Raw genomic sequence first — 16991 nt, 5'->3', positions numbered from 1 at the left:
AAAAAGTTGATTTGAATATCTATTTCTCTCGTGTATCACTTAGTACTGACTATTTTGGACTGCACTAAAGAGAAAGGGATGGGGGAGGCAAGGGGGAATCAACACCCTCAAGTTATATTTATCACTATGAATCATCTGGTAAGCTATAAAAATTTAAACCAAAACAAATTAATCTAATTTTAATTTCACTATTAGTCAGATAAATGTCTGGTTCTTGCACCTTCCATATTAATGCTATGTTAAGAATTGTCTCGTGGTTGTTTTGTGGAGGGTTTTTCTAAATTATCCCAAGGGGAACTAAGATCACCTAATTGAGCTCAACTCTTGAAGTTCCAAAAGTCAAATACAGCTCTGTGAACCTCTGCTATTATTCCTTTATCTGACCAGCCTATTTTCATGAGTTAAAAAGAAGCAGAGAAGAATAGAGATATTCTGGTGGAATCACTGTCTCAAGTCACATTGCTAGTCTATAAGCCTTTTAATGTGAGGCAAGAATGTTAATTTTTAATAGAAATAATGAACTTAATTCTGCTTTTAAGCCCTTAATCTGGGGTCCATGACTTAAAAAAATTTTTTTGAGAATTACAATTCAATATAATTAGTTTCCTTTGCAATGCTATATATTTTATTCTGTATTTAAAAACATTATTCTGAGAGGGGATTCATGAACATCCTTGGATTGTTAAAGGACTCCAAGGCATCAAAATGGACAAAAAACTTTCTGTTTTAATGGAAAAAAATAAAGCTTCTTTCCTATGTTAGAAATTCAATCATTCCTTAATTAGTACTAACCCCTGTGTGTTAACCCGTCAAGTTATTGTCTAGTTAGAGTCAATTAATATTACTCAAAATTATGATGTAAATAATTATCTGCTTTAACCAGAAAGCAAGAAGAAAAAACAACATGGTTTGAATGCTTAATTTATAACAAAAGAAGTGTGCGACATATTTGACAAACACTGATTTGTAAGCAGAGAAAAGTTATCTTTTTATGATTTCTTCATGTGAAAGGAAGAAAGTAAATTTGAGGAGATAGGACTTCAACATATTTCAGCAAATCTAGGCTTCATTGCTATCTGCTGCTATATCTATAAGTTTCAATGTTATGAGTTCTCTTCAGAGCAGATGATAGTGTCCATAGGAAAGTTAAAGTGTAGACTAGAAGAACAAGCTTCAAGAAACACAGTAAATGATCTGTTCTTCAATATGAAACCCATTAGACAGAATCTTTCTTCCCATATGTAAAATGTTGGCCTCCAAAGATCAGATCATCATTTACTGTCAATTTGGTGTAAGATGGAAAAAAATTGTTGACTCCTCTACATATGATGTGAATAAATATTTGGCAGCCAAAAAAGAAAAAGTGAGCTGTGTGCGATTTCTTTCTGAACATATTGCCAGATTAACTTGGAAAACAGAGTATCCTCCTTGGTCTGAGGAAAAGCAATAGTAAATGGAAATTTGGCCCTTTAAGAAGAAAATTCATTAGCCTAATATGATCGGAAATAGCCACTTAACCAACTTCTATCTGTGTTACTTTGGAGACATTCTCCTTACTGAGAAGAAGTTCATGAGACGATTATTTTAAGATGCAATTTTTTTTCCTAATAAGGATAATTATCTCCAAATAATCAAAGTGACTAAGTGCTTATGAGTAGGACATTCACAAACATCTACAATTATAGACATAAGCTGACCTTTCCACAGTTAGCATAACATGATTTCTTGCTGCCTCAAAACTCTGGCTTTCATTAAAGGTATGAGTGAGGCAACAGCATCTTTGTTAGGATAGTTTAACAGTAATATTTTTTTTTCTTATTACGGGCAGAATGTGGCTTCATTCTTCTAGTTCTGGCAAGACTTTACTGAATGTCTCTATGACTTGAAAAACTTGGAGAAGAGCTATTTCTGAAGAGTACATCTAAAATCCAGGAAACACAATACTAATAACATCTGAGGTTTCTAATACTGGTCACTGATCACTACTGACTACAACTGACCATTTCTGTTTCAGACACAATTATAGGCATGACATCTGAAATATATATATAATTAAATATATATTAAAGTAAAATAATTAGCTGGGAGTTTTTTTCTTTCTTTGTGGCATATTTTGTCAATGGGTTAGCTTAATTGTTTAACACAGATTACTTAGTGTATGAAACAACTATTGATCTTCTTTGAAAACATTTTATATACTTTATGTATAAAAATGAATTTAACTTCTATTCATGCATAATGTTATATATATATGTATATGTATGCATATATATATATATATATATGTGTGTGTGTGTGTTTTACTTAATTATTTCAAAAGGAAAGGGGTTGGGATCATTTAAGAAAGAATTAAGTCTATAAGAAGCCAGGCTTTAAACCACAAGAAACTAGCATAGGTAAACACAAGTCATTTAGTCCATTTGTCAATAAGCATTTATTAAGCGCTAACGATTGTGCTAAATGTTAGGAATAAAAAGAAAAGCAAAAACTCAGTCCCTAATTTCATGGAGTTCACAGTTTCATGAGGGAGACAATTCAGCAGACATCATATGACCACTTATCCTTTACGATGACTTCAAAGGGAAGAGGTGAAAAGATAAGTCCCTAAGTAACTTATTAAACCCTAATGAAATCATCATAAAGAATTTAATAATTCCCTGTGGGCAGAGAATGTTTTTGGCATTTCTTTGTATGTCCAGCTCATAGTACTATGCCTGTAACATATTAGGTATTTAATAAATGCTTATTGACTTCATAAATATTTATTGATACCCACTATGTATAAGGAAATGAATTAAGTATGAAGTTTTTGTGTGTTATTCATGCCAGGGATATATTTGTATAGATGTAATGTTCTTTTATTATATTTTACAGCTCTAGACCTGCCCTCATGAAAAAAATAATAAATTAATGGAACAAAAAGTTAAAATCCTTTTTTTTTTTTCCTGAAAAGAAATATAGAAACATTCCTAGATTTGGAGCTATTTGAACTGAATTTGATACCTATCTCTCCTACTTACTCTCTGAATATCCAGATCCTTATGGATAGTATATTAACTTAGAAAGATCACATCTTTACATTATCTGTGTTTTATTGTATTTTATTTTTTTCCCAATTACATTTAATCTGACTCAATTTGTACTTGGAAGAGTTACACAAATATCCAATATTTCTTTTCTAGGAAACACTAATACTATGAATTGCAGAGAAAGTGGAGACCTTCATTGATAGAAATCCTTTACTCATTGAAGGGTTCCCCCTAAAAATGAAACTGCAGATCTAGTCTCTGTCTTGTTTCTCTAAAGTAAGTAAGTAGTAATGGATTAGTGAGAAACCACCTAATCACATTTCTTTGAATGTTGCTATAAATGATTTATCATTTTCTACATAATATACTGCTAAAAAAAAAGAAATTAAAATGTGCTAGTATAGTAATTTTATTTGTATACAAAAGCATTTGACTTTTTTTTTTTGCCTTTTTACATCTCCAGTAATTTAGCCTATGGCATATTTTAAGTGCTTAGGAAATGCTAATTATGTTACTAAAATCTTTTAGAGTCCTTACAAAGTGTTAAGTCATTAGAACTGAAAGAAACAATGTTTAAGTTTACAGCTTTAAAAGATTACACATTAGAGCTCACACCTTTAAGAGAGTTTACACCTTAGAGTTTACACATTGGAGTTCACAAGTATGAGAGATTCACAAAGTTAACTTTGTAACTTTGTGACTTCACACCTCGCATAATCTCACTCTCAGAGGAGGAGTCAACCTTTGAGTTTACACCTCTAAAAGAACATAAAAAGGACCTGAGTCAGTGGAGTCAGTCAGTTAAGAAGATTGAGAAGCTAATCTGCAGTCAGGCAGAAGCAAGATTCAGAGAAAGCTGGAGGCTAAAGCTGGCAGACAAACTGCAAGAGCTCTTAGAACTAAGGAGGGAGATAGGCCTTTAAGAAAGCTTAACGGGCTATTTTGGAAGAGACAATAAAAGACTGTACTTTAATCCCTGGCTATATTTGAAGTGATTATTACTCTGAACCAAAACTAAGGCTGCCTCCAGAAAATCTTCCCAAGAAACCAGCCACCAGAGAACAATCATAAATTAGAAATGAAGAGAACACCACATTGACTTTAATGACTGAACACTTTGTAAGAATTCTAACAAAAAATCCAAGTCTTATTATTCACATATATTAGAATTATATTTAAATTGATGGTTTAAAGTGTCTACAAGTCAAAGTTAACTTCTTGATAACTAGTAACATTATTTGTATAATGCCTAGGAGGAAATGAATGATTTTATATATCTTAGCTTCAAAATCCAAAATCTATAAAGTTATGAAAAATATCAATGTCCATGCCTGGAAATTCAATTTTTAGAAAGAGAATGTCCTATTTTTGTTCCCTCAGTTTTCCATACAGCTCAAAAGCAATTCAGAGCTTAAGAAAACTATGAAAATATCTAGGGGCAGCTAGATGGTACAGTGGAAAGAGTACTAGCCCTGAAGTCAGGAAGACCTGAGTTCAAATCTGAATTCAGACATTTAACAAACCCTAGCTGTGTGACCCTGGGGAAGTCACTTGACCTCAATTGCCTCAGCAAAAAAAAAAAAAAAAAAAAAAAAAAAAAAAGAATGAGAATATCTGCATTTTCCTAGGGGAAAAAAAATGTTATTTTCTGCTTAAAACAAAAGAATAGAACATCAGTCTCAAATAGGAATAGAGGAGAGCAATGGAGTCATCCTTTTTCTTTAATAATACCTATGTAAAACCAAAGTTTTCATATTCCATCTCAAAGAATTTCATGATATATCACCCTTACCAAAGAATAAAATGAGGTAATTTTATTGTTTCATGAATATATAATATTCTGACTTTTCAAGTGTTATTAAAATAGTAGAAATAATGTATCAGTCTAATAGTTACAGTTAACCTGATCCAGCTACAGGTAATACAAGAGAGTACCAGGTTACTGATTCAGCCTATATGCAAATCATTTTTTAAAAAATTAGGTTAACATATCTCTTCTACCTACAGATATAATACTTCACAGGAGAATCATATCTCTCATCTACTTCCTAAGGCTAATAGTGAGATGGAAATAAATGCAGAGAAGCAATGAAAATTATCAGAAGTCCCTTCAGATGAATTTTCATCTCATTTAAGGTTACTACTTATGCTTAGTATTAAGTGACACTTCCTTAAAGTGGACATCCCTCTTAGTTTGGAACTTGGGGTCCCCGGGCTGCTGGACATAATAGGAATGGATTATTAGGCAATAAAATAATTCATAACATTCCCCATTTCTTCATAATGTAACAAGTCATATAAGTAAATATCTCAATATACTAAGTCTGTATTATATTTCTTGCAATTGAAGGTGAAATGTCATATCCAGGTGATAACCATTACATTATTCCTGTGTGATTTCTTTTTTATTCAATACTAATATTTGAAGGAATGATTAATCCTTTGAAACCAGGTCTCTCTTCTAATCACCTCTTTGAGAGCAAAAGCCATCTAAATTCTATAACTTACGATAGAAAGATAGATAGATACGGATTATATAATCATATAAGATTTACATATGTTATAGAACTTTAATTATCAAAGATATTTTTTTCTTTTCACTGGCAAAAGTATTACATATGGAATGGGAAATTTCTCTCAAAATTTTTACAAGGATCGCATTTCTGGACCAATAATCACTTAAGCCAACAAAAATTATATACTGCAACAAGCCTTATTTCTTCAGAAAGCCTTCTCCCCATCAGAGCATATCTATATTTTTAGGAAACATCTGTTTTGTTCAAAATTGCAAATATGAAGTTCTCTCTTAACTACAACATATCCATGGGACAAAATGCAAATCAACCCCCTGCCTTTAAGTTTATGAGGAAATCAAACTAATTTATCTAATTCATATAACTAAAACATAAATTCCCTTTCTTACTTAAATGAATTCTTGAAAATTAAAATAAGCATAAAATATTTGAAAAACTAAAGGCTGTCCGAAGGAGAAAGAGTACAGATGGAAAAAGCTGAATTTAATAATGTTAAATAACTTCACATAATAGAGAGCTCACATGAAATCAATATTTTATAGGTATAACAGTATAGATTAGAAGGAAAGGGATGAGAAAGGGATCAAATAAAGAAAATAAATTTAGAGACAGAAAAGAAGATGAAGATGTGAGAATGAGGAAAGGAATAGAGATGACAGAGGAAGAGAATGACACACCAGTAAGAGAGAAGAGATTAGAAAGAGAAGGAAGGAAAGAAAGAGAAAGAGAACAAAGACAAAAAGCAAGAGAAGTGAGGAAAGAAAAGAGGCATTCATTTGATGATTAGGAAAATTCTCTCTTAATTGTATATCTTTAAAAAATACTCTAATCCCTAAACTAAAAAGCTTCATAAACAAACAAACAAACAAAAAACCTCCTCTAAAAACAAAACAAAAGTACTATAGAATAAAGGCAAATCCCTGAAAAAAAAGTCTCATAAAACAAATAGAATAGTTTAGGCATAAGCCTTTTCTATTATGGCCTTTTTAAATTCATTCATCCACATATATTTATAAAGTACTATGTGGAAAGCTATGTGTTATGTACTTGTAGTTAAAAGATAAAAATGACTGTTTCTGAACTAAAATAGGTTACATTATATCTGAGGACGGGGATAGAAGATCAATCAGTATAAATTAGAATATAAGGATATTTGATGAAGACAAAAGAAATCTAGATAAAGTGTTCTTGGAAATTGTAAAAAGGAAGAGAATGTGTTTTAAAGCATTTTTTTAGTCTCTGACTTCATATCTATACAATGTTGGAATTATTTTTGAAAGACTAATTTGCCTGGTTGTAGAGAATCTTATTTATTTAGAGGCAAGATATTCCATTTGAAAGAATATTGTATTTGGAGTCTGAGGATTTTGATTAAAATTCTGACTTAAAATTATTTGTATGGCATTGAACCAGTCTTTTAAAGTCTCTCCAAAATGAAAAGGTTAAGGTCAATGACTTCTGTCATCCTTTTTCTTTTTTCTCATAATTATAACTTTTTATTGACAGAACCCATGCCTGGGCAATTTTTTACAACATTATCCCTTGCACTCACTTCTATTCCAACTTTTCCCCTCCCTCCCTCCACCCTTCCCCCAGATGGCAAGCAGTTCTATACATGTTAAATATGCCATCCTTTTTCAATTGTAAATCTGGAATCTTAATCTAATTCACCATTTGATTTCAGTGATCTGCTTCTAGATGGATTATGATTTTTTTTTTGTCATTACCAATCACACTTTTTTAAATCCTATCTTCTTTCTAGGTTCTCCTCATATCAGTCTTAGTGCTCCATTTTGATCTCTAACTGCAGATGCTCCCTGCGGTTCTATCCTTTTCTTATTTCTTATTTCTCTATACAGTTCTCTATACAGTTTGGCAATCTCATTAAATTCTGTGAATTCAATGATCATGATGATATCTATAGGGAAGATTCTCAGATCTACTGTGTAAAACCCTTATCACTCCTAATTCCTAAATCTCAAATCTTCAACTGCCTATTAGACATTTTGACCTTCTTAACGAATAGATCTTAAACTCAGTATACCTAAAACTGAATTCATCATTCCCCATCCAAACTCTGCCCTCTTCCAAGCTTCCTCCTTACTGTTGAAAACATCTTCCTCCTCCCAAACTTCAGGTTTACAATCTACATATCATCTGTGACTCCTCATTATTCCATATTAATAACTCATCTTAATTCCACCTTTCCATCATCTCTTGAAAATTCTGCCTCTGATAGACATTGTTTGTTGAATGAGTCAATTAAATAGTTTTGCCCCAGAATATAAAACCCATGAGTTTGCTTCATGAACACAAAGCTTCTCTCCAAACCTTCCATAAATCGCACCGATGTTGGTTCCAAAAGAATTTTCCACCTTTTTTTGTACCAAAGGTATACAGTAATCATTTTTGGTGTATCATAGAGTACACTATTTGCTTTTAAGAAAAAAGACAGAATTCATGAAGTGTCTTTTCAAGTATATGTATGTAAAAATTATGAGTTTATATTCACTGTTTCCATTTCATTTCAAATTGTACCTTGTAATTAGACTCATTTGATATGCAGACAGGTCTAAGTCATATTTTATTTTAAAAAATTAACTTCAGCCACTTGAAATTTTAGTTAAGTTTTTTTAAGCCAGAAAATAATATTTGAATTACCATTCTCACATTAGTAAAATAAATAATGGGTTCTTTGGTTGTGTCTGTGTGTGTGCACACACATGTCTTTCCTCTAAAAAGATCCAAAGCACACTGTATTTAGAGTATGATTTTGCACTTAGATTATTTTTTTTCAAATGTTTTACTCTTAAAGTTGAAGCTTCATCCAAATCTGCTAACCTCAAGTGAAATAAATCTGTGAAACATCTCCAATCTCTATGTTGTACTGATGGCCTTGTGCATGTCTGGGTTGAATTCAAGACTCTCTTTCAGTAGAGATTCAGAATTGCTTCACTAGCCAATCAGCTTAATAATGTCCAATCCCTTTGGGAAACAGATTTGGATGAATTCCTTCCCGTCACAAACCAGCCTTGAATCCAAATGTGGTAACAAATGTACTCCAGCCAAAACCCATCTATTACACTCACCTTGGAGCTGGCGGCCCTTGTACAAATCCTTTGTTTTGGTTGGGTGAGCCCTGGCTGTGTTATCACATTTCGGCTGTTCATACCTACAAGAGGGGAGAAATGGGGGTGAGGGAGACAAAAAAAGGAAAAAAACAGTTTAGAGTTTGAAATATGCCTCCATCTAGGTCTCACATTATCACACATAAAGTGTACACTTATTTGGCTCTCAGCACATGCTATGACACTTGGTTCTCATGTTACAGTGCTCATGATTTATTACCTGAATTATTTGGATAAAATTTAATTGTGGTAAGCCTGTTGAACCCAAAAAGTAAGAAGGCAGTACACTGTCTACCGCTCCTGGCAATACTTTGAAACCCAGTGTCTCATTAAAGATTAGTTATTATATTCAGAATACCTTCCTCCCATATTACTTTAAGAGCATTTGGCATTTGGCTCTCTATTTCTCAGATCTGATACCTCACCCTAATGGACAGAATTATAACAATAAATGATGTGGCTCCATGAGTGGAAATGTAAGAAATAAGGAACGTGATGAGGGTGGTGTCCTTCCAATCATTCTGAATATACCATACACTAATTGTTTGCATGCTCTCTTGTTTAAGTGTGAACTCCTTTGAGATCAGAGACTATTTGTACCTTTACTTGTATCTCTTTAAACTTAGCACAGTGTCTGGCACATAGTAAGTACTTAATATTTTTTGACTAACTGGTGGAGTAGGGGAAAAAAGATGTAAATTTGAATTCTCCATGCTAGTAGCATGAACTTCCAAGGGTTATAGTCATCACAGAAGACATGATGAAATGGAAATAGACTCTTGGAGACCTTACAGGTTTTTGATCATGAGGCTCTAGAAAGAATTAATAATCATTACTGTGTCATTAGAGTAGGCAATAGAAGCACAGTTTTAAAGTTTAACTTTCATCCAAATCTGCTAACCTCTAACGAAATAAATCTGTGAAACATCTCCAATCTGTATGTTTTACTGATGGATTCATGCATGTCTGGTTTGGCCCTCCCATTGGCTTAATAATTAGGTCCTATTTTCTTTAGATACCATTTGTTTCCTCTGTTATTTCTAGCTCACTGGGCCATAACAATCTATAACAACTCATAGCCAGGATGTTGAAATGTGATTTCTGACCTTACCTTTCTCATTGTCCTGATTTACATTGGGTACATGTATAGTGTATAAGAGATTTTACTCCACTAGGGATCATCTTAAGTTTATGTTCCTCCATAATGTTCTTTTCCACTATATCATAGGAAAGGAAAATAATCTTCTTTTCTAAAGGATTGCCTTTAAGTGTTTTTACATCCCCATGATAATTCTGGCTAATTCTATGAGGGACTCCTTCTGAGGATTGTGATGTAATGAGTGAAATTTGTTCACTGTCTCCCTTATCCTCACACCCTGAATGGCCTCTTTGATATTAGAAAACATAACAGCCATTCACTTAGTCCAACTTTGTGAGTAATAATTTAAAATGCCTTTTGGAAATGTTAGTTTTGAAATTAAAGAGTCCCTGACATACTCAAGCAAACATCTAAGCTATCAAATTTTAATCAAAAGTCCATTAACTTATATGCTTTTAAAATATGGTAATGTTCAATAGTTTAAGATAAAAAAAAAAAACATATCCATGATGTGAAAATTGTATGTATAAATGCACTTCTTACAGGGTGCTTTCTGTTCCTATTAGAATACTAAGACACACAGGGAACAAGGGGAAAAAGAAAGTTCACCAAGAAGCTATTTAAAAGAAGCTAATTATTAAAGGGGATACTAGGTTTCTACATCTTCTTGCCCATATTTAATTCTCTGTGAGCCCTAGACAGTCTCAAAATTGAAAAGCTCAATTAGAAGCAAGAAGGAGACGCAAGAAAGGAGGGGGATAAGTACCAGTTGGGGACAGATTGGATATCCATATTGAACCTTGCTCCCTGTGACCAACTGTGAGATTCAGACTTGCTTTACAACGAACAATCCAAGAAATGTGAGCTACAAAAAGACAGGAGGTTGCCATTACTATGGACAGATGACTAATTAATGAGGTGGAACGATGCCTAGAAAGCACTAATGATGGAATTCCCAACAGAGGCCAAATCACTCCAGTACTTTGAAAAAGCATCTTCTCACAAGCCCACATCAAAGAAAAGTACCGCAGTATTATGTGCTATTACATAGCTTTGAAAAATTAAAGCACTGATATCAAGTAGGTATGAGGATGCCATTGGGGCCCATTGGTTTCCATTACTTTTAATATTCGCGTGGCTGATAGAGAGAGAAGTTGTAATAATCTTGATCTTTGTATTGTGAATGTCTTAAATTAGACAATCTGTGGATTGGAATTTAGCCATCCATTCATAATACTTCTGGTACTTTTCCAAGTATAGTGACAGGAAAAACTTATGAGTAAACTGTAACACTGATGTCCAAATATGTAATGTTGCATTTCTAGGCTGCCTATTTAATTGCCTAATTAAATCACACCTTTGGTTATAAACATTATCAAGTAATTACTATAATCCAATGTGATATCCACCCCCAAAATATAGGCCATAGTTATTTTGACTTATTGAATAGAAACTCAAAATTGAATTCTCTCCCACTCAACCTCATTTCTTGCTGTTTGTTTTAGCCTATTTGTACATAACAAAGTGAAAATTTCTGGATTGTCCAGTTGCCCATCAGATACCATGCTTTCTGCCAAGGTGCAATGTAATTTCATGCTTAGGAGGCTATGCATGTATCACAAGTGAGAAAGGCACCCTATGGAATCAGAAATAGAAGCTGCTTTGATCAAAAGGTTAGAATGGTGGGGATTCTGATAGCTGATGGATGAACTCTTCCATCAGCCAAGAAAAGAGTGAAAGAGAAGTCTCTAAGTTTTACATGCTAATGTAGTACCTGGCAACCAGCCTGGTCCTTGATTAATCTGATATCCCACTTCAACAATTTTCCCTCTATAATTAGTATGCAGAACTGAAACTTTTTTCTCTAAGTTCCACTCTCTAGTTAAAACAGAATGGTATTATACAGGAATCCTGTCCCAGACCTTTAAGCAGTTTTGGAAAACATAACAGAAAGTATTATTTCCCAATCAATCAATAATCAATCAAGAAACATTTGCTAAGCACCTACTATATTCAAAATATTATGATGGATGCTTTATGTGTGAAGCATATAAACACAAACAAACAAGTGTTAAAGCCACTGCCTTGGTTTCTTGGCGATCATTTCATCTGAACATTTTGAATAGAAAAAAATGCTAGAATGTATTCATAAATTTTTTTTTATTCTTCATTTCTCTAGCATTTGACTTATAAAACAAAGGAGATATTTTTCGATTCATTGGGTAGTAGAAAGAATGTTCTAAAGTCAGGGAGTTGAGTTCAAATTCCAGCTATGTGACTTACTATCTGTGTGATTTTATCCAAATCACTTTATCTCCCTGACCATGCTTCTTCTTTATGAGAAATTAAACTAGGTGACCTCTCCAAACTTCTTATCTCTAAATTATATCATCTTAATTTTCCCATCTCCTCATATGGAAGAAAAGAGAGAGCTAGCTTTCACATTTTTAAGATCTTACTGATTTCCTTGTTTGATTTTAACTTTTTCTTTAATTTAATTTATTAAGCACTATTTCCCACTATGTCCTTAGAATTGAACTATCTATTTTTTATTCAAAGACAAATATACAATTTCCCCTATTCTCAAAGAAGTTGTACTTTAGGGGGAAAAGGCATACCCACAGATGAATAAATACAAAATAGATGTAAAATTATATAAAGTATTTTTCCAAATAAAGAGAACAAAAACAACTGGCTGTAGGGAGAATCAGTAGGAAAGACAGAAATGTTCAGTCCATAACCAAAAGGCAAACCAAAAGAATAAGATGTCTTCATAATGTAGTTTTGTTTCCCCTGAGACTTCAAGAATGCTTATTTTGAAACTGGGAGAATACAGAATCAGAGAAGGACCTGGGAAACAGAAGGCAGGCATAAGACAAAGCCAAAAAAGAATTCACGTTTGATTAATCTATCCTAAAGCTGGTCAGTTGCCATTCCTGATCGAAGGAAACAATTAAAGTGAAAAAGATCCCAAATATGGATAACAGAAGAGAACAAGAAAGATAGACTCAATGCCATATAATAAAGATATGCGCAGCAGTCAAATCAAATGAATCTGATTCTGAGACCAAGAAAAAAAGAAAGAAAGAAAGAAAGAAAGAAAGAAAGAAAGAAAGAAAGAAAGAAAGAAAGAAAGAAAGAAAGAAAAAGAAAGAAAGAAATAATAAGGAAGAAGAGCTTAAATCTAGCCACTCAAAGAGTAACTATTTGGAAAAATCAAATGTTCTTGCTCTCAGTTGACAAAGGGAGAATTGGGAGATGTTCCCTCAGTTATCTGTAGTACTTATCTGTAGTATCCTGAAAACTGGACACGTATAGACAGAAGGAAAAAAAAACTTAGGATAGAAGAAAAGGTTGGTGCTGCAAAAGCATTATGTTTACAGGTTCTTTAGAGATAAGATTACAAATGCTGATCTCATGATTTCAGAACCAGTCTCATGACTAAGGATTAGACAGCTCACGGATTTCTATTGGCTGAAGCCGATGATCTGTCAATAATATTTTACTTCTGCTATAGCTTATGTGTTTGCATCCTGATCCTGCAGCTGGTTCAGTCTCAAATATATTAAACCATTACCTCTCACTTAAATATACAGGAAACAAATTATATATAAAAACACAGAAATACTGGTTCCTAGAGGTGAAGGGTTTCTTAGAAAACTATTCCCCATATACATTATTGCACAGAGATAAAAACAACAACAAAAATAAAACTAAAAAAGATCTCATAGCAAAATCTTGAAAGCACTGATGGTTGGACTGTAGTGGTTTACAGCTAGTTCCTATGATGCCCTTACAGAAACAAAATAGCTTCTTTTGGAATCTTATATTAGTGTAGCCTGCATCTATTCTACACACTTCAGGATTCTCTGTCATCTATCCAGTTTGGCCAAGATGAGTAGACTATATACTTCTATTAATAACATATTTATAAGGATATTTTATTCCTTTATTATTTCCAAGGCAGTGATTCCATGGAGACTGCTAAAACGGGCTGAAGAAGTAGTCAAGACTGCAGACAATTTGGGGTTGAGCCTTATAAAACATTATCAGCTGGCTATCTGTACTGCTGACATAGGAATCTGGTCTGATTTGCTTCCAGCTTCAACCTCCTAAGTATCATATTTAAATATTTTGAGGCTCTGGAATTTTTCATCAATATGGCTGTGTCTTTCTGCCACAACCATTCCCATGACAACTGTGGTCTCTTCCACATATTAGTTGTTAAGTTTATAAAGTGCTCAGGTCAAAAAATACTAGTCCACTCTCCACTGACCACTTAGTAAAGAGTGAATCTGGTCCTCAGATGAAAGCAATATGACCTATTAATGAGAGTTATTAGTTGATTAGGGATAATTAAAGCTTCTATTCTAGTAGAGTAGCCTTTGAGTCCTTAGAGTCACTTCCAAACTACAGTGAAACATTTAGGCAGGATCTTAATTGGGTCAACATACTGTTGTTGTTGTTTGTCCTTCATTCTTGAAACCATGATATTAGGGAGGGATGCCATGACATGCAAGTGAGTTGGATTTAAGTGAGCATGGGCTGTGCAAAGAAAGCCTCACTTTCTTCTGGAGAGCCATCTGGTCCAGTGGCAAGATGTAATTCAGAACTGCTGGAAATAGCTCTGGTTGCAGTGGAAGTTAAGATCTTTAACAGGACTCAGTTTGACTGAGGCAACACCCATTTTGTGATTAAGGTAAGAACCGAAGCAAAGAATGGCTTATTTTACCTAGTTAAAAAAATCAATCTGCAAGGAGACCTTCAGAATTTCTAGGATATAACACATATAAATCAATGGAAAGATATAATGGAAATGCCATAAAGCTTTTGTTTAAGATAGTAGACATACAGATGCATTTATAATTCTAGATAAATGTATAAAACTAACTTCATCTATGAAAGATTAAGAAGAATGTAGCATTCATAGAGTACCTATGTATTAAAACCATTTTACTGACCTTTGAATTTGAATAACATCATAGTTGGTTTGCGCATCAGATTCACAATGACATAAAGTTGAAGGGATCATTAACACACTGACTGACAGAACTAAGACTTAGAAGGATTTTGTAAAACAAGACCACTGAGCCAAAACTATCAAAATGAAATTTAGGAGGGATAAATGTAAATCCTTACATTTTAGTGGTTTTCATGCTCAGTTTGAGTCAACAGTGAGTCTTGAGAAAGCAGTTAAGAATGCTAATGCTAAAGGCTGTATTATAAGAACTGGGATTGTTTAAACTAGAAAAGGCAAGAACCAGAAGAGATATAATAGGTATCTTTAAGTACTGGAAGCATTGTCCTATGTAAGGGGTATTAGAATTGTTTTGCTTGGTTCCATAAAGGACGTTTAGTAGCAATAGATGGAAATTGGGAAGAAGCAGATTTTGGCTTGCTTTATGACCCCTCTCCCAAATCTTCCTGTTTTTTGATAAAGGCACTAGTCATCCTTTTAGTCCCTCAAGTTAACAACTTCTCATTCATCCTCAGTTCCTCGCTCTCCCTTTCTTCACATATCCAGTTTATTGCTGAGCCACACTCCTACAATACCCCTCACATAAGGCCCTTCATTTCCATTCATCCAGCATGCTAGTTCAGTCCCTCATCATCTTTTGCCTGGATTATTCCAGTAATTTTCCTATTGATATCCCTATCTTAAATTTTCTCTCCCTCAAATCTCTCCTCCAACAGCTGCCCAAATCATAGTTCCATTTATCCTCTTAGAAAATTACCTGGATACCAAGAGATTAAGTGCTTTGCCCAGGGTTACAGTCAGTGTGTGCTTTACATCTATGAGAGATTAAGAAGAATGATGCATTCATAAAGCACCTATATGTATAGGTCATTTCACTTAATCTTGCTTATCAGATTTGCCTTATCAGATTCATCACTTTGTTACAAAGTGCAACAAAATTACACTTTGATCTGTGACTAAAATTCACATTCTTCTAATTCCAAGGCCAGCTCTATATGTCATGCAATATAAAAGTTATATTATATCAGCTATTATATAATAATATAATAATAATGTATAATAATAGTGATGCTTTTACTTTGTAACTGCTTGAAAAAAATTTAATATCACAATCCTTTACCTTGTGGAAGTACCAGGAATGGGGCGTCCTGTGTCTACTAGGACACACCAACAATATCCTGTGGAGGGATGACACTGCACAGGTTTGTAGAGACCACCATGAGCACACTCAGGAATAACCACATTATCATTTTTAGGCTGTTTGGCTTCTTCTAATGCAGACTGGTGTTCTTGATCACATGATGATGCTGAAGTAAACAAGAAAATGAACACAGATTTAACTTCACAGACATATAAACAGTAGGTACATAGCACACAGTAAGGAACATAGAGGAAAGTAATATGAAAAATGAAGTGACTTCAAGTAGAGAAAAGAGATCCTTAGACATATGGTCCATAAGCAAAAAATGTGATCACCATTTATTTGTTTAATTAACATAAGTATCTTCTTTGTGAATGGTAACATGCTAAGTATTGGCATTTCAATGGTCATAAACCAAATCTAATCCATGTCAATGGTATATATAATGAAGTCCTTGCTATGGTTTGTAACCATAGATATAACATATATAATATAATAGATTGGTTCATCTACTTTGTATGCAGAGCAAAGATCTAATCAACATAAAAGCCAGATCTAGAATGTTATTTCATTCTGGCAATTATCACACTGGCATATATAACTTACAATATCAAAAGCTCTGCTGCTGAACTTTGAATAATACTCTATTTGCTTATCATGGGCTATTCCAAGAACACACTTGGATTGTTATCTCTTCTCTGTGGTTAATTAACTCAATGACCTTGGTCATGTCACCAAACCTTTCTAGATTTCAATTTCTTTACTAACAAATTAAAGTATTAGACTAGACAATATCAGAGAAGTCTTTCATATAATAGCCCATTTATGACCATAATTACATGAGAAAGTCTTCCATTACTAAAAGGTTGACAACTACCCATAATTCTAAGACTACATAAATTGTAATACATATTTATGTATGTAGAATTTTTTGAATTACAAAATTCATTGAATATAAAAGGAAAAGAATAACAAACAGAAAAAATCCAATAAATAAATTTCAATTTACAATATTTTAGCCTTAATATTTTCTGTGGAAGTTTAAACAAAAAAAGGAACCATTATTCCTATCATATTAACAC

At 33.3% G+C, this 16991-nt stretch overlaps 1 protein-coding gene across 4 annotated transcripts in view; it reads right to left on the bottom strand.

The window, feature by feature from the left end:
- Nucleotides 1–16991, bottom strand: part of SMOC2 (SPARC related modular calcium binding 2) — a 260249-nt gene that overhangs the window by 64449 nt on the left and 178809 nt on the right. For all 4 annotated transcript variants that reach the window (XM_051998150.1, XM_051998151.1, XM_051998153.1 and 1 more), the window contains 2 exons: nucleotides 15889–16075; nucleotides 8653–8735 (listed from right to left, as the gene is read on the bottom strand). In XM_051998150.1, the coding sequence (XP_051854110.1) occupies nucleotides 8653–8735; nucleotides 15889–16075 (270 nt within the window). The remainder of the gene's footprint in view (nucleotides 1–8652; nucleotides 8736–15888; nucleotides 16076–16991) is intronic.

The sequence above is a fragment of the Antechinus flavipes genome, chromosome 4, assembly GCF_016432865.1.
Source record: "Antechinus flavipes isolate AdamAnt ecotype Samford, QLD, Australia chromosome 4, AdamAnt_v2, whole genome shotgun sequence".
Lineage (NCBI taxonomy): Eukaryota > Metazoa > Chordata > Mammalia > Dasyuromorphia > Dasyuridae > Antechinus > Antechinus flavipes.
This window is presented reverse-complemented; position numbering and strand designations above follow the sequence as displayed.